Source organism: Labeo rohita, chromosome 8, assembly GCF_022985175.1.
Source record: "Labeo rohita strain BAU-BD-2019 chromosome 8, IGBB_LRoh.1.0, whole genome shotgun sequence".
NCBI lineage: Eukaryota > Metazoa > Chordata > Actinopteri > Cypriniformes > Cyprinidae > Labeo > Labeo rohita.
This window is the reverse complement of record NC_066876.1, coordinates 31,124,498-31,151,079: the sequence shown is the minus strand read 5'-3', so window position 1 is coordinate 31,151,079 and position 26,582 is coordinate 31,124,498. Positions and strand designations below refer to the sequence as shown.

The 26,582-nt window shown below is 35.5% G+C and overlaps 2 protein-coding genes across 4 annotated transcripts in view; one reads left to right on the top strand and one right to left on the bottom strand.

Moving 5' to 3' along the window:
• The window catches only part of loxhd1b (lipoxygenase homology PLAT domains 1b), a 53,916-nt gene extending 46,228 nt beyond the window's left edge, over positions 1 to 7,688 (top strand). For both annotated transcript variants that reach the window (XM_051117313.1, XM_051117314.1), the window contains 5 exons: positions 1,340 to 1,525; positions 4,933 to 5,103; positions 5,191 to 5,326; positions 6,942 to 7,094; positions 7,172 to 7,688. In XM_051117313.1, coding sequence (XP_050973270.1) covers positions 1,340 to 1,525; positions 4,933 to 5,103; positions 5,191 to 5,326; positions 6,942 to 7,094; positions 7,172 to 7,652 — 1,127 coding nt within the window. In that variant the 3' untranslated portion in view covers positions 7,653 to 7,688. The remainder of the gene's footprint in view (positions 1 to 1,339; positions 1,526 to 4,932; positions 5,104 to 5,190; positions 5,327 to 6,941; positions 7,095 to 7,171) is intronic.
• Positions 7,689 to 12,938: 5,250 nt separating this feature from the next.
• Positions 12,939 to 26,390, bottom strand: rnf165b (ring finger protein 165b). 2 transcript variants are annotated; one of them, XM_051117323.1, is made up of 8 exons: positions 26,190 to 26,390; positions 21,245 to 21,554; positions 19,386 to 19,520; positions 19,180 to 19,303; positions 18,919 to 19,023; positions 18,728 to 18,823; positions 15,851 to 15,954; positions 12,939 to 15,769 (listed from the first exon to the last, which is right to left on the bottom strand). In XM_051117323.1, the coding sequence occupies exons 1-8, from the start codon at positions 26,248 to 26,250 to the stop codon at positions 15,652 to 15,654; spliced, it is 1,053 nt and encodes a 350-aa protein (XP_050973280.1). In that variant the 5' UTR covers positions 26,251 to 26,390; the 3' UTR covers positions 12,939 to 15,651. The 2 variants fall into 2 exon arrangements, with proteins under 2 accessions (XP_050973280.1, XP_050973281.1); XM_051117324.1 differs by having other exon boundaries at positions 19,386 to 19,517.
• Between the last annotated feature and the right edge of the window lie 192 nt (positions 26,391 to 26,582).

The window sequence follows — 26,582 nt, the reverse complement described above, 5'->3', positions numbered from 1 at the left end:
TAAAGTGAAATTAAGTGTAATGAATAAAAAAAAAAAGAACCTTAGCTCAATGCCAAGGCAACATTACTCATTTTCATTTGGTTTAACTTAATATACTAAAATAATCTAGACTAAAACTGAAATAAAAAATGAAACGTTTAGACATATTAAAAAAAAACAATAGCTAATAAAAATAACAAACACACAAAAAAGAAAAAAAGTCCATTACTACAACTAAAATGAAAATTAAAAATAAAAAAACTAATTTAACATTTTAAAAAAGACTTTACTTGAAATAAAGTGAAATTAAGTGTAAAAAAAAAATCAAAATCAAAACACTTACGTATTTTAGCTTAATGCCAAGGCAACATTTCTCATTTTCATTTAGTTTAACTTCATATACTAAAATAAATTGGACTTAAAAAAATAATTAATAATAAAAATTAAATTAGAATATAAAAAATAAAAAGTTTAGACATTTAAAAAATAAGTAAATTAAAATATATATATAAAAAAAAAAAGTTAAGACACATTTAAAAAAATGAAAAAAAAAACAATAGTTAAAAAAAATAACAAAACACACACGCACACAATTTCCATTAACTAAAATTAAAAAGGAAAATATGAAAATAAAAACTAGTTCAAATTTAAAAAAAATAAATAAAGTGAAATTAAGTGTAATTAGGTGTATTTTATCTTGATGCCAAGGCAACATTTCTCATTTTCATTTAGTTTAACTTGATATACGTAAATAACTTACACTAGAACTGAAATAAAAAATTTAGACCTGTTTTTTAAAAAAAACAAAACAATAGCTAATAAACATAACAAAAAGCACACACAAAAAACAAACAAGATTTCCATTACTTTAAACAAAAATTAAAATGGAAAAATAAAAACTAATTCAAAATATTAAAATACTTAGAGCATCACTTTTTATTTCAAGATATAAAATAATTAAACTTTTTTATTATAGCTTGTTGCCAAGGTATGTATTAAAATAACTAAAATAAAATGTAATAAAACTACATAGAAATATAACAAAAAACTAATAAAAATGAAAAATAACTGAATATTAATAACTGAAATTAAAATGAAAATATAATAGTTTCTCAGTGCTACTAAATGAACTCTTGTTCATATTGATTACAGACTTTGTCAAATTCAAACACTGTTGAGATATCTTCTGTGAGAATAAATAAAAGCAAGAATTAAAAAAAATAAAAACTCCACGTGGCTGACAGCTCCATTGAACCTCATGTCTGTCAGGAGAAAGCATTGAGATATTACGGAGATCTGATTCATGATTGTGTTATAAATGAGCAATTATGCACTAGCGTTTTCACATGTCGTTTCGCAGCCGCCGGCACAGACGCCAACGTGTCTCTGATCGTGTTCGGGGAAAACGGCGACACGGGAACACTGGCACTGAGAGAGAGCAGCAACAGGAACAAATTCGAGCGCAATCAGGTGGATGTTTTCCGCTTCGGGGACATTCTGAGTCTGGGCGAGCTGTCCAAGATCCGAGTGTGGCACGACAACAAGGGTGAGAAACGTCCTGTGTGTGTGTGTGTGTGTGTGTGTGTGTGTGTGTGTGTGTGTGTGAATGGCATTTCTATAACACCAAAAAGCAGGACACTATTCAGTGAAGACAGGGTAAAATCTGGCTGATAAAATGATCCTAATACAGTCACAGAAATGAAATCAGGTACAGATTTTTACAGTCAACACCAAATGAATCCCTGTGGCTCCTGACGATATACTGAGGTCTTATGAAGCGAAATGATTGTTCTGTGCAAGAAACTGAACATTAGTTACAACATTATCAACATTATTAAGTTTCCATCCAGTTTTTTGCGATGTTTTGTTATCGACAAAGAGAATATGCATAAAAAAAAAAACTTCTGTCTCCAGCCTATTTCCATCTAACTGGCTTTTTACTGATAAAATGGTGTGCGTGATGAAAAAAACGAATTGTCACATAAGTAGGGACGGGTATCGAAACCCGGTATTAAATCGGCCCCGGTGCTAAATTATTAAAGTATCGATAAGCTCTGACATTAACGGTTCTGCTATCGGTACTGGAGAGTTTAAGAAAATACACATACATTTATTATTGCTATATATAGTATTAATATTAGGACATTAGTCTATGATGCATTTTTGCTATTTGCAATTCAGAAGAGAGATCGAACTCAGGAGCTACAGAGTGCGCAGTATGAAAGCCCTGTGATGACAGAGGACAGAACTAAACAATTAAACGTCTGCTTTCACTTTAGGCCTGTGGCTGTGATATTAAGCAAATTTTATTATTGATTTCGATGTTGTCTTCCAAGGATCATAAAAAAGAAGAAATGAGTTAAAACTATTCTTTCAGTTTCTTTACCTTCACAGTGGTGCGCATTCTTTCCTCCATTAAACCCAAACTTAACGTCAAAATCAGCACTATCTGTGATTTTTGTAAAATGTAATCTTTACTGTTGATAAATTGCAGGACATGTCTGATAAAACGTTGCCTATAGGCTAATTCTGTCATGTGAGACAGCATTTATTCATGTTAAAGCCCCTTTTTTTGACAAAAAGTGTTTCCAAACTAATTTTTGCAAGATTTGAAATATCAATATAGAATGTATGCGTTAAATGGCATTTCCATCAGCTATATCGGTAAAAATTTTGAAGCGCTAAATATTTTTTCACAAAAAATTCTTGGATGATCCTTGTAATGCACAGTGTAATGCAGCTCAGAGATTCCATGAATGCATTTACACTGCAGACTCAAATGCATAAGTAATTTTAAAGATGGCTAATAATAATAATAAAAATATCTAATAAAAAAGGGCAAAATGCAAAAAAATAAAATGAAAACAAAATGGAAAAAATTTAAATAAAAAATAATTCAAAATATTAATAAAAACACAGTTTTTAAGTTCATTTTAAGCATTTCATTTTAATGAACTTTTAAAATCTATATAGACATTAAAAAAATAAAAATAACTAATAATAAATACTAAAAATACTAAAATGTTAACTAAATATTAAAATACTTAGCTTAAACATGTTTTATTTGTTTGTTAAACATTTCTCTTTTTCATTTAGTTTAACTTGATGTACTAAAATAAACTGAAATAAAAATTACTAAAAACTATATAGACGTATTAAAGGAGAAGTCCACTTCCAGAACAACAATCCACAAATAATTTACTTACCCCCTCGTCATCCAAGATGTTCATGTCTTTCTGTCTTCAGTCGTAAAGAAATTATGGTTTTTGAGGAAAACATTTCAGGATTTTTCTCCATATAATGGACTTCATTGTTGCCCCGATTTTGAACTTCTAAAATGTAGTTTAAATGCAGCTTCAAAGGGCTCTAAACGATCCCAGCCGATCTATCTGTCTTTTTTTTTTTCTGAAAATATATATGTATATTTTTTTATACTTTTTAAGCACAAAAGCTCGTGTAGCACAGGCTCTGGGATGTGCGTTCACGGCGCTACGTACTATTGAATCATGTTGAAAGGTCACGCCGAGCTACAGACCCAGTGTTTACAAAGCAAACGTGCAAAGACTAAGAAAGTGCAAGTAAGTTTGTAAACACTGTTTACAAACAAAAAGGTCCAACGATGTCCTCCTCTCAAGTTGTAGGAGAAAATAAGATGGAGTTTTTGGCCATACTCAGTACACAGATGATGAACTTGCACGTGATTCGTAGTAGTGATGGGAAGTTCAGATCATTTTACCGACTCGGACCTTTGAGTCTCGTTTAGCAAAATGAACGAATCTTTTTTGAGTCATTTTGTTCATTTTAGCAAAATATAATTAAAATGTTACGTGCTACTTCCCTAACACATCTACTGCTTACACAAACATTGATCACACGACAAACAAGACAAAACTATAATGCTATAAGAAACAGAAAAGATTAATTCATTGTTTACCTGGGTCTTTAGTCTATGATTAGCTCACCTCAGCTCTTATCCAGGTTTGAGCCGTTCATTCATCACGTGACAGCCCCATAAGATGAACGAACGACTCGCAAAAAAACCTGACTCGAAACAGGTGAACTAATTCCAGTACAAAACCTAATAGGACGTTGCGCATGCACCACTGAACGAATCACTCCCCGAGACAACTCGTTCTTCCTGAGTCACATTGAAGATTCGTTCAAAATGAAAGAATCGTTCAAGAACGACCCATTACTAATTCGTAGCATCGTGGACGCGCATCTCAGAGCCTGTGCTACACAAGCTTTTGTTTCGTAAAAAGTATACAAATTTTTTTTTTTCAAAAAAAATGACCGATCGTTTCGCTAGATAAGACCCTTCTTTCTCGGCTGGGATCGTTCAGAGCCCTTTGAAGCTGCATTTAAACTACATTTTGGAAGTTCAAATTCGGGACACCAATCAAGTCCATTATATGGAGAAAAATCCTGAAATGTTTTCCTCAAAAACCATCATTTCTTTACGACTGAAGACAGAAAGACATGAACATCTTGGATGACAAGGGGGTGAGTAAATTATTTGTAAATTGTTGTTTTGGAAGTGGAGTTCTCCTAAAAATAAAATAAAAATGATTTTAAAGATAATTGATAATAATAAAAATATCTAATATAAAGGGGCAAAATTTGAAATGCAAAAAAATAAATAAATAAATAAAGTGATGTGCTAAATTTGAACGGAAAAAGATTTTGTCGATATTTATCGATAAATGGCATTTCCGTCAGCTATATTGGTAAAACCAAAAGTGCTAAATATTTTTGGATGGAAACCTGGCTTGTAATGCAGCTCGGAGATACCATGAATGCATTTACACTGCAGTCGCAAATGCGTAAGTAATGTTATGAGATTATTTTTCTAAGTATAACATTGATTGAACATACAACCATCAGTGATGGGCAAAATAGAGCAAAATATTCCATACTGGCAATACTGTGTCTTAACTGTGTCAATGCGATCAGGTCCGGCTCCTGGATGGCATCTGGAGTACATCGATGTGAAGGACGACTTGCTGGGTCAAACCTTCCGCTTCCCCTGCGACCGTTGGCTGGCCAAAAGTGAGGACGACGGGCAGATCATGAGGGAGCTGGCATGTGCCAATAATGATATTCTGGATCTCAGTGACAAGACCAGTAAGAGAAGAGCGCTTCCTATCAGTGTAACCTAAGTGCAGTGTATTTATTTTTTGCATGTCAATTTTCTTTGCAATGTCTTTTCAGAATATGGAATTGAGATCACAACAGCCAACTCTGAAGATGCTGAGACGAAGGAGAACGTCTGGATTATTCTGGAGGGGAAAAAAGGACGTTCAAAGGAGTTTATGATGGAGAACTCAAAGAAGAAGAAGTTTTTGCGGTATGTACAGTGACCCGGTTACACGTGGTGTAATTTTAGTCAATATTGCAATGTCAGATTAATACTTTATTATGAATCAGGGTTATTATAGTTTATTAAAATGAAAACAAACCATAAAAAATGGTTACATTTAAAACAAATGTTTAAAAGAAAAACTTGTTTTGGCTGTTAGCTAATGCAGCAATTTTCTATTCATTAGAAATATAAATTACTAAAAACTGTATAGACATTTAAAAAGTAATAAAGTAATATTAAAAATAACATATAAGTACAAATAATTCTAAAACTTTAACCAAAATTTAAAATAATAAAAATTAATTCAAAGTATTAATAAAAACAGTTTTTCGCATTTTAAGCATTTCCCATCTTAATTTACTTTAACTTGGTACTAAAATAACTAAAACAGACACAAAAGTGAAAAGTCTACATAGACATTTTAAAAAAGAGATAAAATAAAAATAAAAATAACTAATAATAATAATAATAAAACTAAAAAAATCCTCAAAAACAAAAAATACTAAAACATTTACTAACGTTAACTAAATATTAAAATACCTTACCTTAAACTTGTTTATTTGTTTGTTCAACATTTCTCATTTTCATGTAGTTTAACTTGATGTACTAAAAAACTAAAACTGAAATAAAATTACTAAAAATTATATAGATGTAGGAAAAATAAAATAAAACTTATTTAAAAGATAATTATTAATAATAAAAATATCTAAAAAATGCAAAACATACTACAATTTTAACCAAAATGTAATAAAAAGGAAAATACAAAAATAAAAAATAATTAAAAAAATTAATACTCACTTATTTTAAGTTTCTCATTTTAAGCACCTCTTTGTTAAATTTTCTAATGTACTAAAAAGCTGACACAAAATGAATAAAATCTATATAGACATTTAAAAAATAAGTAAAATAAAAATAACTCATATTAATAAAGACTAATAAAAAAAATACTAAAATGTTAAACTAAATATTAAATTACTTAGCTTAAAGTTGTTTTATTTGTTTGTTCAACATAACTAAAACTGAAATAAAAATAACTAAAAACTATATAGATCTATTAAAAATAAAATAAAAATAATTTTAAAGATAACTATTAATAATAAAAAAGGGCAAGATGCAAAAAAACTGTTAACCAAAATTGAAAACAAAATAGAAAATACAGAAATAATAAATAATTTAAAATCTTTTAAGTTTTTTCCTCATTTTAAGGATTTCATTTTCATTTGTTTTAATTTGATGTACTAAAAGAACTAAAACAAAAAAAATGAATAAAATCTATATAGACATTTAAAAAATAAATAAAATAAAAATAACTAATAATAATAAGTTATAAAAATGTCAAAAACAAAAAATACCAAAACATTAACTAAATATTAAAATATTTAAACTTTTGTTCATTCAGCAGTTCTCGTTTTCATTTAGTTTAACCTAATGTACTAAAATCACTAAAACTGAAATAAAAATGACTAAAAACTATATAGACGTATTAAAAATAAAATACAAAATAATTTTAAAGATAACTAATAATAATAAAAATGTCTAATAAAAAAAATATTAAACAATGCGCTGATTAATAAAAGATCATAATCCGACTCTGTTTCAGCGGTGCCACGGATTCATTCGAGTTTTCCTCTAAAAACGTGGGCGAGATCGTTGGTATTTGTTTGGGCCATATAACGAAGGAGAAGAAAGTGAAGAACGAGTCTTTCTGGCACGTGCAGGAGGTGGTGATCACAGAGAAAGAGCTGAGAAACAAGTGAGTTTACATCAAGTACGTGTCAAATACTGCGGTGAGCAGATCTGAGCGTCGTTCTCTCTGTTCGTCTTCCGCAGATTCTACTTCACGTGCGACGCTCGGATTCCGCTGGCGGCGAAGAAAGACGAGTTCATGACGTTCGAGTGCACCAAAACCGTAGAGAGCTTCGCCAGCAAAGTGCGCAGTCTGGTTCCCGTCAAATACGAGATCATCGTCATCACCGGAGACGTGAAGGGAGCCGCCACCGACGCCAACGTCTTCGTCACGCTCTACGGCGTCAACGGAGACTCTGGCAAACGAGCGCTCAAGGGAAAGTACAGGAACCTATTCGAGAGAGGACGGACCGACCGCTTCCTGCTGGAGATGCTGGATCTGGGTGAACTCTTGAGGATCAAAGTGGAGCACGACGACAAAGGCACGTCGGCCGGATGGTTCCTGGAGTGCGTGGAGGTCACCAACACCGCCAACTGGGTGACCACCATCTTCGTTTGCGGAAAGTGGTTGGACAGAAATAAAGCGGACGGACAAATTCACAGAGTCCTGTATCCCAAATATTAGACGCTTCGGATTTTTAACTAAAGACGTTTTGGGACAAAGCAGTTTGTACTTTTGTAAAGAAATTCAAATAAACGTCCTTTATACTGAGAATTACTGTCGTCTTTGTCATCAGGCGTCTGTAGATCGAGTCGCATCGTCAAAGGATTGAACTTAAAAACGGACACAACAATGAATAAAATCTATATAGACATTTAAAAACTAAATAAAACAAATAAAAAATAATAATAAATACTACAATACTACAATGTTAACTAAAACTGAAAACAAAATGGAAAATCTAAAAATAAAAAATATAAGAACTTATTTTTGGTTTTTCGCATTTTAAGCATCTAATTTTAATTTACTTTAACTTGATGTACTAAAAGAACTAAAACTAACACAAAAATGAATAAAATCTATATAGACATAAAAAAAATAAAATAATAAAAACAAATAGCAATAATAAAAACTAATAAAAATGTCAAAAACAAAAAATACAAAAAGTTTACTAAAAAAAAACCCCTAAATTTTATACTTAAAATTTGTTTTATTTGTTTGTTCAACATTTCTTATTTTTTAGTTTAACTTGATGTACTAAAATAACTTAAACTGAATTAAAATTACTAAAAGCCATATATATACTGTATATATATTAAAGATAACTAATAAAAAAAATAAATCTAATAAAAAAAGGGCTAAATGCAAAAAGAAATATTACGATGTTAACTAAAATTGAAAACAAATTGGAAAATATAAAAATAAAATAATTCAAAATAATAAAAACTTACTCATTTTAAGTTTTTCTCATTTTAAGCATCTTATTTTAATTTACTTGAACTTGATGTACTGAAATACTAAAATGTGTACTAAAATGTAACTAACGTTAACTAGATATGAAATTATTAACCTTGTACTAGATGTACTAAAATAACAAACAAAAAATAAAAATTACTGAAAACTATACAGACGTATTAAAAATCAAAAAATATATATTTTAAAGGGCTAAATGCAAAGAAAAATACAATGTTAACCAAAACTGAAAACAAAATAGAAAAATTTAAAAATATTAATTAAAAAAATTTATATTTATTTTTTTGTTTTATATGTTTTTTTTTTAAAGATAACTAATAATCTAAAATACAAAAGGGCTAAATGGCAAAAAAATAAATGCATAAATACTACAATGTTAACCAAAATTGGAAACAAAATGGAAAATATGAAAATAAAAAATAATTCAAAATATTAATAAAAATGTCTGTTACATCTGTAACCCTTGTTCCCTGAAGGAGGGAATGGAGATGTTACGTCATAACTGACATATTTGGGGTCCTACTCGGGAGCCAAAAATATGTCAGTTATGATGTAACGTCGTAGAGTACGACTGAAGGGGAACTTACTTCTCATTTTAACCCAAATCCTAAGGGATTTGTTCATATTTAATTTGCTTGATTATACACAACATTTCGTTCCCCCAACGACTGTGAAAAAATATTGTTTTTTTGTCTGTTCCAAGTGTTTTCTTAATTACAGAGTGATAAAAATGAGATGCCCAAAAATCCCTCTGTAAAAACATTTAACTCTAATACGTAAAAAAAAAAAAAAAAAAAAAAAAAATTAAACAAGAATTTTGAAACTGACTTCATCCAGTTTAGATTTTTGTACTAGAAATGTATGCAAATTAGTGCATATTTAATAAAAGAATGCCTCATTTGCATATTTAAACCAAACTTTAGAAAAAAAAAAGTTTGCAATTATGAATGTAATCAATCAACTGGGTAAGGCAATAACTATTAGTTAATTTTTTTTTTACCCTATTCATCTACAGTGCCTCAACCAACTCACAAACCCTCAAACTGTGTTGAAGCAAGTAAATTATTTGTTAAATATCCATTTTTGCATTTATTTTATTTACTTAAGACTCTACTGAGAAATAAACTTTGTAGTCATGAAATGTGCTTGCTTCTATAAAACCCAAATCCTGTTGTTATCGGTGCTTTGGAAGCTGGTCTGAAATCAGATCTCCTCAAAATGTAGATCAGTGAACTTTTTTTTTGTTAAACCACTGGGGATTTGACACAAAAAAAAAATCTGGAAGTCCCCCTGAAATTTTTAATTAATTTCACAAAAATGGTTTATGGTCAAAAATATTTCATCCTTTCAGTAAGCGTTTCATTTTAATTGTAAATTGCACATTTTTAGCATTTAAATCAACTCTTGAGCCCTAAAATTGTGGGTTGGAGAGGTTGTCTGTTTTTTCCTTTATTTCATGCACTTGTGACTCAAATTCTACTGAGAAATAAACATATTTGTAAGGTGATCGCTTATCCAAAATCCAATCCACTTAAATGTTTTAAATCATCAGATGGTCATCATTGGTGACTTGGAACCGGTCTGAAACAGTTTTCATGGTACACTCTTAAAAATAAGGGTGCTTTAAAAGGTTTTTCACAGCAATGCCATAGATGCCAATGCATTCTTTCACAACAAAGAACCTTATGTGAAATGATCTTTCAGATGTTAAAGTTTCTTTATGGAACCATTTAGACAAAAACGATTCTTCTATGGCATCGTGTTTAAATGTTTTTCTTAGCTTTTTCTGAGTTAGTCATTTCACTGGAACATCCATACTGATTGCCACTAATGTCATATTATTTGTGTGAGACTTTAGCAATGGATGTTTCATCATAGTTTGCATCTTTCATGAATCCAGATATGAACATTTTGCAAGTTGTTGTGACTGAGACGAAAAGGTAAAAAGATTTTTGCTGCATGTCTGAGCAGAGCTTGAGATGAACTGGGCATCAAGAACCACAGTTTTGTGAATGTGTTTTTATCAGTGTCTGAGTAATTGATTAATTGATTAATCACATGATCACTGATCATGATCAGCTGTGCTGGAGGTTTTAAAGCTCCTGTGAGACTCTCAGATGGTTTTAGACAGCCACCAGCTGCTTTTGAGAGATTTGTGTCTTCCTTCCTTTCTTTATGTTGTTTATTTTTTCTTTCTTTTATTCAAAAAGATGGTTATTAATTTCTTCTTTTTCACATTTTCTGTGTTTGTCATCAGTTTGTTTTCTGTTAGTTTAAACCTGTGTTAGTCTAGTAGGAGTTTTGTGTTGTCACAACACCTTACGTTTGATAAAGCAGTTTCTTTTGAAAGACTTTTCCCTCTATTTTTTAATTTGTAGTGTGAAGCCCTGTATGGAAGCTTTCTGTTGTTTTTTTTTTCATTATTATTATTGAACTTTACCACGAACAAAACATATTTTACAAACATGAGCACATATATTCTTAGATGTCAGGAGTAATGCAAATCTATGAAACAACACGATAAATAAATGGAAAAAGAAGATGTTCTACATAAACCACTTGTACTAATTAAATCGCTATATAGGTTGTTTTTTTTGTTTGTTTTTTTTTTGCTTTTAAATTTGTACTTTTTTTTTTTTTTTTCTACTGTCTCCAAATATATTTTAATATCAACTTTAAATTATTCATTAAGTCAAACGGGATCATAAATTATCACATTTTGAACAGAGTAACGGCAAATAGGCCGTTATACATAAATATAAAACTCTTGTCACCATCAAATAAAAATCATTTTAACATAATATGAGCTTCTGCAAAATTAACAAAAGTCATAGCTTTTTGTGTTACCCTACTTAATGGGACTTGGGACATTAACAAAATTGATTAATAGTTTCAGGGGAAACTTAACAATGTTCACCATAAAACTCTGTACCACAAGTGATTTAACTAGGTAGAAATTTTGATAAGCTTCACGGAAAATCAAACTGTGTAGTACAGTAGTATCATTGGATAATAAGAAATGGGCAAATCTTTCTGCTCCATTTGAAGTAAAATTATCCATTATCATGTACGTAATTCATCATGTACGTCTTTCATAATTGAATGTGGCAAGACAAAGACATATTTCTTTACTCTATATACTTCATAATTTATACACTTATACTGTTGTAAAAATGCAAGTATTTCTTTTGTACAGAGTTTTGTTTACTCATTTTGATTTTCAATACTTTAAAATATGTGACCCTGGACCACAAAACCAGTCGTAAGTAGCACGGGTATATTTATAGCAGTAGCCAACAATACATTGTATGGGTCAAAATGATAAATTTTTCCTTTATGTCAAAAATCATTAGGATTGTTCCATAAAGATAAGATATTTTGTAAATTTCCTACCATAAATATATCAAAACTTAATTTTTGATTAGTAATACCCATTGCTAAGAACTTAATTTGGTCAACTTTAAAGGTGATTTTTCTCAATATTTAGATTTTTTTTTTGCACCCTCAGATTCCAGATTTTCAAATAGTTGTATCTCAGACAAATATTGTCATATTCTAAAATCAGTGGGAGGCTTATTTATTCAGATGATGCATAAATCTAAATTGTAAGTAATAAAGTAATAAATTGACCCTTATGGTTTTGTGGTCCAATACCTTGTGTGGTCTTTTAATATTTATTGCATTATGTAATATCTACAGTTATTCAGTTAAAATACACTGAAATATCTGAAATTGTTTATAAAATGTAAGACAAAAATAATGTTTTCAGACATGAAATTTGTTTTCTTTTGTTTTGGTGTAAATTACTTAATTTTTATCCTACAAGCCTTTGAAAGACTAGAAAGCACGCATCGGTAAGATGCAGCCTTCCATTTGAGAAGCACTCTTAGAGATGTTGTGGCTTTTAAGGACACTCACCTTTGACCTGAGGCTTGACCTCTTGCACGCTTCCTGTTGTGTGCACACATTCTCGAGTGGCCAAGACCGCAAGTATTGGGACAGGCCCTTACACAAACATGTTCAAGTTCCTGATTTAACGGCTCTTGACCGCAGCATAAAGAAATCTAATTATGAGAGACTGTCAGTTCATGTAATAGTGACAATACAGTCTGCAGATAACACATAACTGTGCATGAAACAACAATTTTGAGGCATTTTGAACATTTTATTTGAAAAAACACATACAAAAAGGGTCATATACAAGACAAGAAATTAAAAAAGAAAGAAAAATTTGGGTTAAGCTATGCAACTTTTTGCATCATCATTAGTAATAAATACAGTACAAAATCCACCAAAAGTGAATCTAAGATTTTCTTTTTTTTAACGCAATATACACTTATCTAGTTATCATACATTATAATCACCAAGCTATTGCTTAAATATTGTCAATACATATTTTTCTACTTGAGCTATAAAATATTCATGTCAGAAAACATTGCGCAGTAACAGCACACAGCAGTGTCTTATACAAAGAGCCACTTCCCTTTCACTGGCAGGTTATTCAACTATTTTTTTTTTTTTTTTTTAACTTTTTTTTTCTTTTTATGTCAGCAGCAGAAAAACATCAGAAATATTTATGGTAAAATATTTTAACATATGTATCCATTCTCATACGCATATTAAAACCTGAGAAAGACATGCATTACAGAGCTTGTGCTTTAGGATCTACGGTTCAGTCTGTTAACGAAACATGATACTACTATTGCTTATGTCCAAAATCTGCTGGAGAGATGGATCAAATCAAGAGACTTTAAGGCTACACAGGCTAGAAACACAAATCATAAAATATAAAGCCATTGTTCTTTTTGTCTATTTCGGCGCAACCGTTTCTAAGTGTGTGTATTCCAGGTACGGCAGGAGAAACGCTCGTTTCACCGGAAATAAGAGTCATCTGCCGTATGAGTGTAAAACACGATTACCGTAATTTGGGGGATCGAAGCTAAAACCATGAAATAAGACGAACGTACGGCAGCTACGCTAGAATGTACCACAACACGACCTGCATTCAGACATTTAAAGCCCCTCTCTAATGAAGTACCGATACGAAAAGAAAGGTAAAGGAAATCTGCTACTAATGGGGAAAAAAATAAGCATCACTTTAAATCCCGATTGAAAAATACAGCGTACGACGGCCGGCCGTAATCGAAAGTTAAAGCCAGATGGGCACAAGACAAGCAGCTATAATCAATCACAGTAAGCGCTGAACTCACTCCTCACTACTGAAAACACTGAAAACAGATTCACGGCCTGGAATCGCCGGCTCGGTTCCGAGCGGACGGCGTTCGCAGGATGCCAGTGAGAGGGCAGCAAAGAGTGCAAAAACAGGAGAGACATGCAAAACAATTCCAGTCCATTGAACAGTTTGTCTACGAGCTCACAGCTGAACGACTCTTTGAAATTGCATTAATGGAATGTAACCAAAAAAACTACAGCACCACATACTAGCACGTTTCAGCACGCCCTCGGGATGGGGGAATTTTAGCTTGTTTTGACACTTATGCCCCTTAAAGTACAACCGCATGCAAAGCACTCCCATTAAAGTATAGCACAATGAGGTATTTATACACACGTTATGCTGACGTAAATAAATACATTGCGATACTAGTTCGGAACTTAAATACGCACCCATAGTAGGTAAAGTTAGTCATAAATTATGATTGTTAAATACTTAAGGCATTTCGACGCACGATATCATGTGTAAACTATAAAACCCAGACGGACGATGAGAAAAAGATCACGGTAATCGAAAAACAAGACGCTTCCAACTTCCTGGCTTCCAAGCAGCTGAACGCTTGAATTCTGGAAAAGTTGCGAAAGCAAAGTCGAGAAGGTCATTTCGTCAAACGTACTACAAAGACATCTGAAATGCTACAGGAAAACAGTCACGTACATTGAAAGTGGTCAGTGAGGCAACGACTATCGTTACGCGAAGAAACTGTGCTGTTAAAAAGTTCCCTTGGTTTTTTTTTTCGTCTCTTTCTTTTTGGATGGAGTGCACGATACGCAAGGAAACTGAGTGCAAATGCAAAAGCAGGGAAAGAGAAACAATCACACGACCTCTTCAGAAAGTGAGTGCATTTACAAAAATAACCACTAACTACATTAAGACGACAATAAATAACTTGTTTGTTTGTTTTTTCCAGCATTGCAGCTACTTATGTCGAGAAGCTGTACCAGCCCCGCGCACAGGTTGGCGACAGTAGGAAAGAGGAGAAATCAAACGAGAAAGAGAGTGATCATGAAGAACAGCTTAGAAAAGTTATGTTTGGTTTCTATAAAACAAATGGCTTTACTCCCTTGTCATGTCCTCTAGAAATGGCAGCAAACAGGTTTCATGCACATTATGACTCTACAGATGCTGCTGTTACGACCAAGCGAGACCACGAGTCACAGAGCGAATGGAAACACAGAGTTATGCCGTTACTATTCAACGTGTGCTTGTGCTACAGGCATTAAGGTACATATTTCACTCGTGGAGACGCGACGAGAACACAGTGTCTTCAGGATTAGTAGAATGTCGCGCAGGAAACGTCCTCATGCACGTCGACCTCTCGTCAGAAGAACCCCGGCCTCTCGCTTCTCAACATGCATTTGGTGGATACGTTTCTAAGCGTCGGAGGCGTCACGAGCACAAAATGCGGACTGTCACAGTTCATATCAAGCCTGGCCTTACGGTTACATACTGTACGGACGTCAAGCATCACCTCCGATAATTACAGACACGACGACGGAGCTTTTGTTGAAACACAGGGTCATTATTCTACTCTTACGCTTCTCTCGTTCACTAATGACTTTGATTCCCGTTATTTTTTGTTTGTTTGTTTGTTTGTTTTCCCAAATGATTCGTTCAACTACGTGTAAGGTTCATGACCAACCACGTGTAATGTGTTGGACTTTGTGGTGTTCATGCTGTAATGCTTCATCCGTGACCTACTGAACACTGAGAACATTTGGTTGGTCTTCATCCGAGATCATTCCAAGACGTAGTGTGCCGTCCCACACACATACAGAGCACTTTGACTAAAACAGTCTTCATCGACGGACACATTCTTCTCCGCAGCGCTTTTCTTCTTCCCTGTTCTACATCGTCAGTTGGCTCAGAAGGCAAAGGTCAGAGGTGAGAGGTGATGGAGATGACACACATTTGGCAAAGTACCCACGAGGGGACGAAGAAAGACAACAGGACTTCTAGCTAGTGCTACATGAGACATCAGCTGTCGGGGGACAACTGCGTCTCAATGTCTACCCTGCAGATGGGACACTTCTTATTGGTGGCCAGCCACTGGTCAACACATGCCTGATGGAAGAGGTGCATGCAGGGTAATCTCCTGGGAACAGAAAACAAAACATTTGTTGAAAGATAAACCATGCCACCATTCAAATGGGTTGTGAGTAAAGCGTCAAACTACCTGACGTCCTCTCCGTCTTCAAGCATCGAGAGGCATATTGTGCATTTCTCATCCGTGTCGAGCTCCTCTTCATCCATGCCGATCTTCAGCTCCAGAGGTCTTCTCTATAAATCACACGATTAGTCTTTTAGCACATGCTTTTAGATCCAAAAGAAACATACACCTACATTTAACTTGGAGTCAAACGGTAAATTCACACGAGGCGTCGGCATCAACGCTTGACGTGGCTGAAGCTCGGTGCTGACATGACATACATGACATAGACACAGCAGCCAATCACGTTAGTTTTCTGGTGTTGCGTGAACTCGATTAGCTAGCGTCTACACTAGTATATTTGCATAAGGTGATCTGATTGGTTGCCACCTGCATTGGCGCATAAAGTTGAAAAGTTTTCAACTTCTGCTGCGAGCAACGCCAGTGACGCGGCGCAACGGACCTCGGCAACGCTTGACATCACTCCATTCAGTGTAAATGAGAGGTGTTGATGCTCACACCCCATGTGAATGCACCGTAAAACTGTCACATATTAAAAATGAATTCTCCAGCAACCTTCACCTTCAGGGTGTGTTCACACTTGTATGGTTTGATTAAAACGAACTCTGGTGCAATTGCTCTGTTAGTGTGGTTCATCTGAGTAAGTGTAAATGCTGCCATCCAAAACCTTGGTGCGCACCAAACAAGCGGCGGTCTCGGTCCGCTTCCAAAGAACTCTGGTGCGGTTTAAATGTAACATGAATGCAACATGGACCAAATATTTCTGAACGAACCAAAAACAAGAAGTAATGACAAGATGCGATGCTACGCAACATTATTTTATGAAGGAAACAAGCGGTGTATCTAAAACAAATTGAGATGTTATGTTATGGACAGAGACACTTTAATTGGTTTTTATTTTGAGTTGGGAATGAGTTCTAGAGACATTTTCAAAAGCCTTGTAGCATTGCATGGAATCATTTTAAGTGAGAGGCATCTACATTGCATGCTAAGAATTGGAGAACTCTAGCTGTAACATTACGAGCACCAGCACCTGTTAGGATGTAACTATCAAAACGTGCACGATTTACCTAGAACGAGGGCATGAATTATGTCAAGCGCATGATTTACTTTAAACGAGGGAATGAATTAGTAAATTGCGTGCACAATTTATTTAAAATGAGGGAATGAATTAGTAAATTGTGCGCACAATCTAGTAAATCGAGGGAATTAATTAATAAATCATGTGCATGATGTATTTAAAATGAGGCAACGTACTAATAAATCATGCCCACGATTTGTTTTTTGTTTTTCTTTCATGTCATGAGCGGGACTCCGTAATTAGGTGTATTCAACTTAAGCCACTTTGAAGTCTAACACACCTTTTTCCTTTGTTCTGTAAATTCTGTCACAAAATGCACGCCATTCAACCCGACCAATCAGGTTGTGAATGTATCTCTATGCTTTTAGGTTTGGTATCTTTAGGTTCGCTGTCAAAGTGTGAATGCTAAGCGGACCAGGACCCAATGTATCATTTTTCTTCTTGGTACGAACCAAATGAACCGAACTACAAGTGTGAACGCACCCTCAAACCCGCAACATATCCACTGGAAAATGATGTAGGTTTGTTCAAAGTGTTGATTTTTGGTGAACTGAATGGAACCCAATGGAGGTTTAGTTGGAACCCAATACCATTAATGTAACCAAGATTTGTATGGCCTTTCCAAAACACAACTGTGCGTCGAATCCTAGCACACAAACTCAAGACCAAGGAGAAAATTCATGATCATCAGTGTTGGGCACATTACTGTAAAAAAGTAATTATAGTTACTAGTTACTTCTCATTATTATACTTCTCATTACTAGTTACATCATTATAAAAGTAACTGGGTCATTCTATAATTAAGGGTACATTTAGAATTTGACAATGTAAAGAAAACAGTTTTCCTGTTTCCCACAAACCCAAACATGATCTTACATAGCTGCTCTGAAGCAATATTACTTCTGTAATACTGTTGACAGTCAATTAATCCACTCTTGATTGGTTTGCTAATTTAACCAATATTAGGGGCAACAGACCGAACATAACTTCTAGTGTTTATCAATGTGCTTCATAATGTGCAAATTATGCGAGAATGGGACAAACCACAAGTATTACGTTATTGGGGTCGTTTTAACCCGCAGATATGAAAACATCCCAGTTAAACCCTCTGGAGTCGAAGACCGCATCACTGCTGAAAAGAACTAAAAATACTGCAAAGGGTCTACTTTTATTTGTATATAGTCATAATAACAAGAAAACAATGTTCTTTTGTAAAACAAAGAAAATAAACTGGGTGCGTTCCTCTGCCGTCACCTCTCTACAGACACGGAAATAAAACAACCTGAATCTCTGTGAATATGTGCCTCACACACACAAGAATTATATAGAAAGTTTGAAATGTCTACTTTTAAATGAAGGAAGTCATGTCAAAAACAGATATTCTCTGATAAAGTAATCCGTATGATACCAACGCAAGCTCCAGTTTTTCCTGTCTAAACTCATCTCTAATGTAATCACGTCCACAAGCGACTCCGCTTTTTTAAATTGTAAACTTGCAGGTAAACACCCACATTGCCTCCGTAAACAAACGTGAACATTCATCAAGTTCATCCCAGCTTCTTTTCGTTTCTGGAAGAAGACACTGAGAGGAATAAGCCAGAATTTAACTCAGAAGAAGAACGCAACGTGAAAATTATAACGACGCATTTTATTGTCAGTTACGTTTATTTAAAACGTTGTTATTCCCATCACTGATGATCAATGAGGAAAAACTCAACACACAACAGGAGGATAAGGAATATTTTGTCCTGACAGAAAACGTGGGTGGAGCATTATTAAAGGCCACTGTACAGTGGTTTTACCTTTTTATACTTGTGAGGAAAGGTAAACCTCTCGATGGTGGTCTGCACAGCCCCTCTGTTCACATTGCCCAATCTGTCCTCCAACTGCAGGAGCTCCTGGAATCAAAACCACATGGAAACACGTCACATTACATGAAAGCGCAAGAAGAATGATTAACTGTGTAGCAAAAGGACACCAAGTGTGACGGTACCTCATAACTCTCCCGCACAGCAGACGCATGGCGAGACGGACTCAGGCTTTGGAGGGCCAGAAGATGTAACTGAGGATATGGGTAGTTTCTGATCTCGTGGACAACCTGTGTAGGACAGCACCAAGTCAGCATACAACATCAGTGAAGTAAGAAGAGATAAATTGCAACACCAAGGTCACTGGTTTGATTCCCAGGGAATGTATGAACTTGTTACTTTGGATAAAAGTGTACACATGCATACACACAAATACGAAGACTGACCACTTGTGCTGAGGTGGTGTTCCTGGGGAAGTGATGCAGTCGCGGAGAGGTCAGGTAATGCTGATAGTGTTGAGTGAGAGGAGAGACGTGGTACTGCGGCAGGCCTGGATCCACACTCAGATCCCTAAACATGAACACAGGAATGACGTAAGTCAATCAAAGCCAAGCAGAGTACTAGTTTATCAAGTCGCTAAATGCAGGCGTACCAGTCTGTTCCTTCGGCAAGGTAGCGCGGCTGCTGCGGCACTGGTGGCGGTGGGGGAATGTGAATGGATGGCGGGTATTCATACGGTGGCCGCAGCGTCTGCGGATGGGGAAGGGTTCGGTCTGGAGCATGTCTGCTGGAAAAATTTAACGAAGTCAGCTGGATGAACGTCTGAACTGATTATAAAAATATACCAGAAAAACAAATATTTTACCAATCTGGATACGAAAACAACCACTGATGAATTCTTCTCAATAAGACATGGAAGATGCATTAAGGCAAGACACTACAGGGAATAGTGAATAAATATTAAACTAATAGAAGCCACCATACTTCCCCTAGATGACTGATTACATTAAGAATTGCAAACTTTTTTTTCTTTTTCATTTCTGCATTAATTTAAAAAAGTTACACACAGGTTTATAGAGGACAAAAATGTCCATGTCAAAAAAACTCTCATAAAAATTTAAAGCTTGGGAGTGCAGGCTTAAGTTTGGTCTTATTTTAAAGAAGATTCTTGGAAGATTATTGTTGAAGTTAAAAAAAGTTCGATAGAAAGTTTGATAGAAAATCAAAGCCATAAATCTAAACAAGCACTGCCAGCAGAATGAAAGCCTAATGAACAAATATTGCATCATTTTTTGTTTAAATAACCCTGGGATTAAAAATGGCAGTTTTAATGGGTTTCGATGAGGAAGGACATTTTTGTCCAAAATGTGCTGAGAGGATTTTTTTGTACCTAGTGTAAAATAGATTTATTAAAGTCAGTGAGGGTGAAATATTAAAATTCCAATAAAAATACACACCTGAGACAAACATTATGCAGTTAGCATTAATACAGGCAAAAAAACTAAACTAAAATGGACAAAAATGTCCATGAGGTTGCACAATTAAATATGCGCTAATTTGCATACATTTCCAGAATATAAGAACATTGGATAAAGCCACGTTCAAAAGTAATAAGGTTTTTCCAAAGGAGATTTTAGATTTTCACTCCACAAATCAGAAAACACAGTCAAAAGACAGAAATATGTTAATATGTTTTCAGGAATGGAAGATAAACAAGGTAAATAATGTGTGATCAAACCCCTCTGTAGAACCCTTCAGAATATAGACAGAAATAAAATTCTAAAATCTGGTGCAAGTGCTGTTGAAGTGGAGAAAAAACAGCCTTTAAAAGTGCAAAAAAACAAACAATTAAATGTATTTGGAATGTTTCCACTATTCTGAAACAATACATTATGAAAAGCCAAATAACCCAAATCCCTCAAAACCAGTGCATGAAAAAAACAATGTTTTTGCCAGTAGCATCTTGCCTTAAAGAGATACACCCAGAACAAAAATGTACAGATAATTTACTCACCCCTTGTCATTCAAGATGTTCATGATTTTCTTTCTTCAGTCAGTAAGAAATTATTTTTTGAGGAAAACATTTCAGGATTTTTCTCTATATAGTGGACTTCAATGGTGCCCCCTAGTTTGAACTTCATCTGATCTTCCTTGTCATCTTGGATGACAAGGGGGTGAGCAAATTATGTGTACATTTTTGTTCTGGAAGTGAACTTCTCCTTTCAGAACATAAGTGAAGTTCCAAACAAAAATTTGGGTGGAACCTAATCATTTAGTTCTGTCAGTAATCATTATGGGCAAATATACAGAGCAGTTATTGCACTGTCCCAGCAACTCCTCCTCTGTTTGTCATTCTCCCTTTACATAGTGCCACAATAGAGGGTAGAACTCTGAGCTCAAGCCAAGCCTCGGGTTCGGGCCTCCGTCAACGATAGCAAGCCAAGTCTACCATTAACTATTAAGAATGGATGGGCAGGCGAACTTGTGAAGTATGGTTGATTATGGTCATACCTGGGCTGTGGAAGTATCCTCCTGTGCTGAGCCTCCAGGATCTGCTGCTGGATGAGGTATTGCTGGTGTAAAGCCTGAGGTAGGAAGGGCGGGGCCGGGATGTCCTGGAACGGTGGCGCTGGTATGTGGTTGAGGGGTGGATGTAACGCCGCGGCTGGCTGGTGCGCGGGGCCGAGGTGATGGCTCATTCCCGTCTGAGATTGTCCTGGATGGGGCATTGGGAAATCAACAGGGATCTGGGCCTGGGGGCCTACGTGGAAATGCCGGCAAGAGGTAGCATGACTGTGCTGATGCCTGTTAAAATGAGATCCTGCAACAACAATGACATCAGAGCCAATTATGAATGGGATTAAAATGCCGCTGGAGGCCGGACGTCCTACTCTCCTGAACTTCCAGAAGAAATCAATCATCAGCAGTGGGGTGTGATGGGAAATGAAAAGTGAAGGTTAGCTAATTGTGTTGGAACAGCGTGTTTGCGTTAATCTGTTGGTTTGGAATGCTACGTTCACACAGTTAGTGTTGAGGATTGGGAATTGAAATCAGTCACCCTAACAAATTCATGTAAATATTTAGACTTGCAACTAGCTTAACCTCTCACATTTCATGGTTTTGTCCAATTTAGTTTATTTTTCTTCTATCCAAACACTACAATACCCCTATTTTTTCATCCCAAATAGTCATATTTCCAATAGCACGATACTTAAGTGTAGTTCACATGGCATATGTGACCCTGGACCACAAAACCAGTCATAAGGGTCAGTTTTTCTGAAATTGAGATTTATACATCATCTTAAAAAATGAATTAATAAGCTTTCCATTGATGTATGGTTTGTTAGGATGGGATATATTTGAACGAGATGCAACTATTTGAAAATCTGGAATCTGAGGGTGCAAAAAAATCGAAATATTGAGAAAATCACCTTTAAAGTTGTCTAAAAGAAGTTCTTAGCAATGCATATTACTAAACAAAAATTATGTTTTGATATATCTGCGGTAGGAAATTTACAAAATATCTTCCTGCAACATGATCTTTATTAATATCCTAATGATTTTTGGCATAAAAGAAAAATTGATCATTATTAGTATTTTGTTGGCTATTGCTACAAATATACCAGTGCTACTTAAGACTGCTTTTATGGTCCAGGGTCACATATAGTAACTGGTTATGAGTCATGTGGCCAGTTGCATAAACACTTGTCTTAACTAGTCTTACCAACTAGCAGTTAGCCAAACCAGTTTTACATTTTCAGGGTTCAAATTATACAAAAACATATAATCCCACACACATATCAAAAATGGATTTATTCACAACATTTTACACCTTTATCAGGCATAACTGATCTAAAAAAGTTATAACCAGTCTTGGAGAAAGGTTGTTTGGCTATCCTGTAAGACTAGTCTGAAAAGTTTATGCAACAGGTCACTGAACTTTCAGGTTCACACTTAATTGTAGAATACGGTTCTTGCTCTTTTGGAAACCAAACCGTGTAGTTTCCAACTAGTTCCCAAACCAATAAAGCACAAACCTAAAGATAAAGAATACAAAGCACTAAAATACAGACCTAGACTACTAACTCTAAACTTAGTGTTGGTAGAACATCCTGATGAATAAGACTGTTTCTTATCAGCAGATCCATTAATGACTTTTCTTGACAGGTTACTTTTGTGATTGGGTTGTCCAATGAAATTGGCTGTGTTTGACTGGTTTTGGGAAATAATCATGCATATATCAATCGTATTCCACAGCTGTGTGAACAGAAGTGTCTCCTCACCTCAGTCCAGCAGATGTGAATGCTCTAGTGTAATTTAGTGACTACCAAAAGCAGATTGTGAGATGGAGTTCCTGGAAGACTGAAGGAATCCACAGCTGCTTTAGGTTCTCAGCCAAATGTCTGAGCGAGTAGTAAACGTCTCACAGTGCTCTGGATTTAGACCGACGCTGCTGTTTTTATGTGAGCGGTTAGCCTGTCACGCATTATCAATGAAGGGATTTGCGTTTTCCAATGACAGAACTTTGGATACGTGTGTGGGAACTTGCAAAGCAGTATCCATGTGCTGGCAAAACAAAATCTCAAAGCCAATGACATGTCAATGGACGTGAAGTAGGACATCTTCCTGAATCAACATCCTTTGTTGGTTCTGGAACAACAATCACATCCTAAAATTCAATGATCGCCCACTCCTGAAATGACTGAGGGTTAAGAGCGTTGCTGAAGTACGTAATTCCGAAATCTGATTGGTTGATGGGAATGTTTTTCTACGAGTCTTTTTTTCTTAGAAACATTTACTGTAATTTATCCAAGTGGAATGATTAACCAAAGTGACATCAGAAGCAGCAGAAATCTCAGGAACCCAAGGCTTTTGCTGGTGCAGGGGCAAGACATGCAGTTATAGCATGCTTATTATGAGCTGACATGTGAACATTAATGTACAGAGCAACAGTTACACTTAATTAAAAGCCCTGGCATTTCTAGAAAGAACATAATTCGTGTTTACATAAAAGTTAAATGTCCTTCATTCAGAAGTACTACTTGTATTTCACTAGATTAATAACGAAGGGTGAATGTTTGAAACATGGATTGAGACTGAGTTTTTGGTGTTGTGATGTAGGTATCTGCTGGCTACTTGCAAGACAACAAATGAGTGAAGAAATGAATCAATGCACCACTTTATGGTGTGAGAACACTTCAGTATTTACTTATGAGAAAGAAAACTATATCGTAGTAGAAATGGGAAAAAATGAGACACGGAAAAGCAGAATTACCCATCTCTCCACTCTACTTTCTGCTGGCAGATACACAGACTTCAGAATGAAGGAGTTTGAAACACATAAGCCTAAATCACCAGACGAAATCATGTATAATGTGTCATTGCCACACAGAGAAATGAGCTGTGCCCATCGCTCGATGTGTGTTAGTGGGAGAAGATTCAATCACAGAGATGAAATGTGTGGATACCTGGACACACCACAGAGAAAGGCCACGTTTACATTGCATCTGGATCATTTACTGTGAGAAGACTTAAAGGTGCAGCGTCTGATTGGAAACGGATCTAATAGGATCTCATCGGGACGCCGCAGAAGCGGCGGTTCGGTTGTGGACGTCTACGTTTACGGTGAACGCACACTGCACCTTCAAGTGCCTCAGCGATGAGCGTAAATGACCGCAGATCAACTCATTGAGGTCTCATGATGAAAAAAGCGAGGAAATCAGTCTATCGGTCACAGCAGAGGGAGGAGGTGGGGGAGACAATAAATGGAAATCAGCAAGAAGCACACTGGAGGTTAGGAAAAATACTATATTCTTTATTGAAAAATATTAGTATATGTGGATTTGTGTCATAATAATAAGTCCATGCAACAAATAAAACAACATTGACCAATAGCAAGGCCCACCATGCTCAGTACAGGGTTAACAGAACAAAAGCAACATCCAATGAGCAGATGCATCGGCTACAGCACATTACAGTACAGCAGGGTACATCTTTACTACAGAAAGATTACATTGGAGTCTATTCAATGTAGAATCAAAATAATATGAATAATAATAATAATAATAATGTGATTCATGCACTGAAGTCTATTACCAGAACAAAAGGTAGAGAAACCACAACCAAACAATAGACATTTGCATTGCTCTAATAGAGGATCTCAGTAGCAGTGCAGGAAATCAACATCCCTGCCAAATGGATGGCATTTTGGACGCAATTTGGACATCGGATTTGATGCGATTCAAAGCCAATGGTCAGTTAGTGACCGTGTTACTTAATTTGTCTGTTGTTTTTTTGCTTTTCCTCTAGACATGATTGTGAATGATCGTGTAAAATCAGAAGGGCGATGAATGGAGCACACGTTATGCGGGTGACAGCTAAAGGTTTGTGGGTTCGGTGATCATCCAAGCACAAAATGCATCCATTTTACAGGAATTTACATACATGTTGACTACCAAAGCTGGATGGGACATACATGAGTCACTCTTCTAGAGCTACTGATGTGGGTTAAACTACAGCACTTGACATATAGACAGTAGTTTAAATGCTCTAAATGTGTTGTTAGCACTGGTTTTAGTGTGTGTTTGTTCTCAGGAAGGGAGCAGATCTGAGATGTTTGTCGTCTTCTGATGGAAATAGGAAATGAGGAGGGATCAGAACACAGATGATCATTAAAACACAATGATCTGATAATGCAGAATGTAGATTCAGCCTCCATAGACTATGAGACAGGAGATAAGAACAGAAATAAAGCACATGAAATCAAACTATGAGACAGAAGATCAGAAACAGAAATCAAAAAAGCTTCATGAAATCAGTGATGGAGGTAAAGTTAGCAGCTCGTCTCAACACTAGTTTCGTGTGCTTGTGTTCCACAACGATAATTGCTCAAAAATAATCGATGTTTATAACACATGATGAACTGCGGGTACTGTCATTCTGAGGCTGACACAAACCTAGCCAAAACGGTTACATTTAATACAAGCGAGCATTAAATGACTCTAGTCGATTAGCGGACTGATATATTGATGTTTTGTCCGTTAAGCTCAGGCCTGAATTAGCATCTTTAGCTTTCTGAGGTAAAAACCCAAACCTCACAAATAAACCTCAACAAATACATACAGCGCTCAAATACACGGTAAAACGAAACGACAATCTGTCAGATGAACCGAATTTCCTTCGTTTAACCCAGTTGACTGATTTTAAATACATTTTAAAGTAAATTCTGACGCGGGAAGCGTCGCTCGGCTAGCTAACGGTAACAGATTACCTCAGATCCGAATCAAACCTCACTGACTCGCTAAAAGAAATACCAAATCACCTGGTTTTTATGGCATATTCCCTCAGTAAGGACCTACAGCAGCATATAGATCAGTCATGGATTTAATAACCATGCATTAAACAAGCAAAAGGCCCTTAGATGTGATCTGATCGTGAAATAATGTGTTATAAATACCTCTATTTCTCACTGAGCCAAAGACAGGAAGAACCAAATATCCGACATGAACTAACACCATCCTTCAGATCTTCTGTTTGATGAATACAGACTGTAAACGGATGAATAAATAATGTACATTCAGCGGGATCATATGCAGTCAGTCACCGCGAGGACAAAGAACAAGCGGCGGTGGCGTTCGATTCGTCAACAAATCGCCCTAGCGAATCGGTTCTTCTTAGTGATTCGAGCGAACCGAGTCGCGCAGCATTTGTATCTGTAAGGCGGACTCGATTGAATCGCGTTTTGAACACGTTCGATTCGAACGATCCGTCCGAGTGAATCGAACTAACCAAAGCTTGAATAATCTGCCCGCTAGAGGCGCCGCTGAGGACAAAATGATTATGATGATTA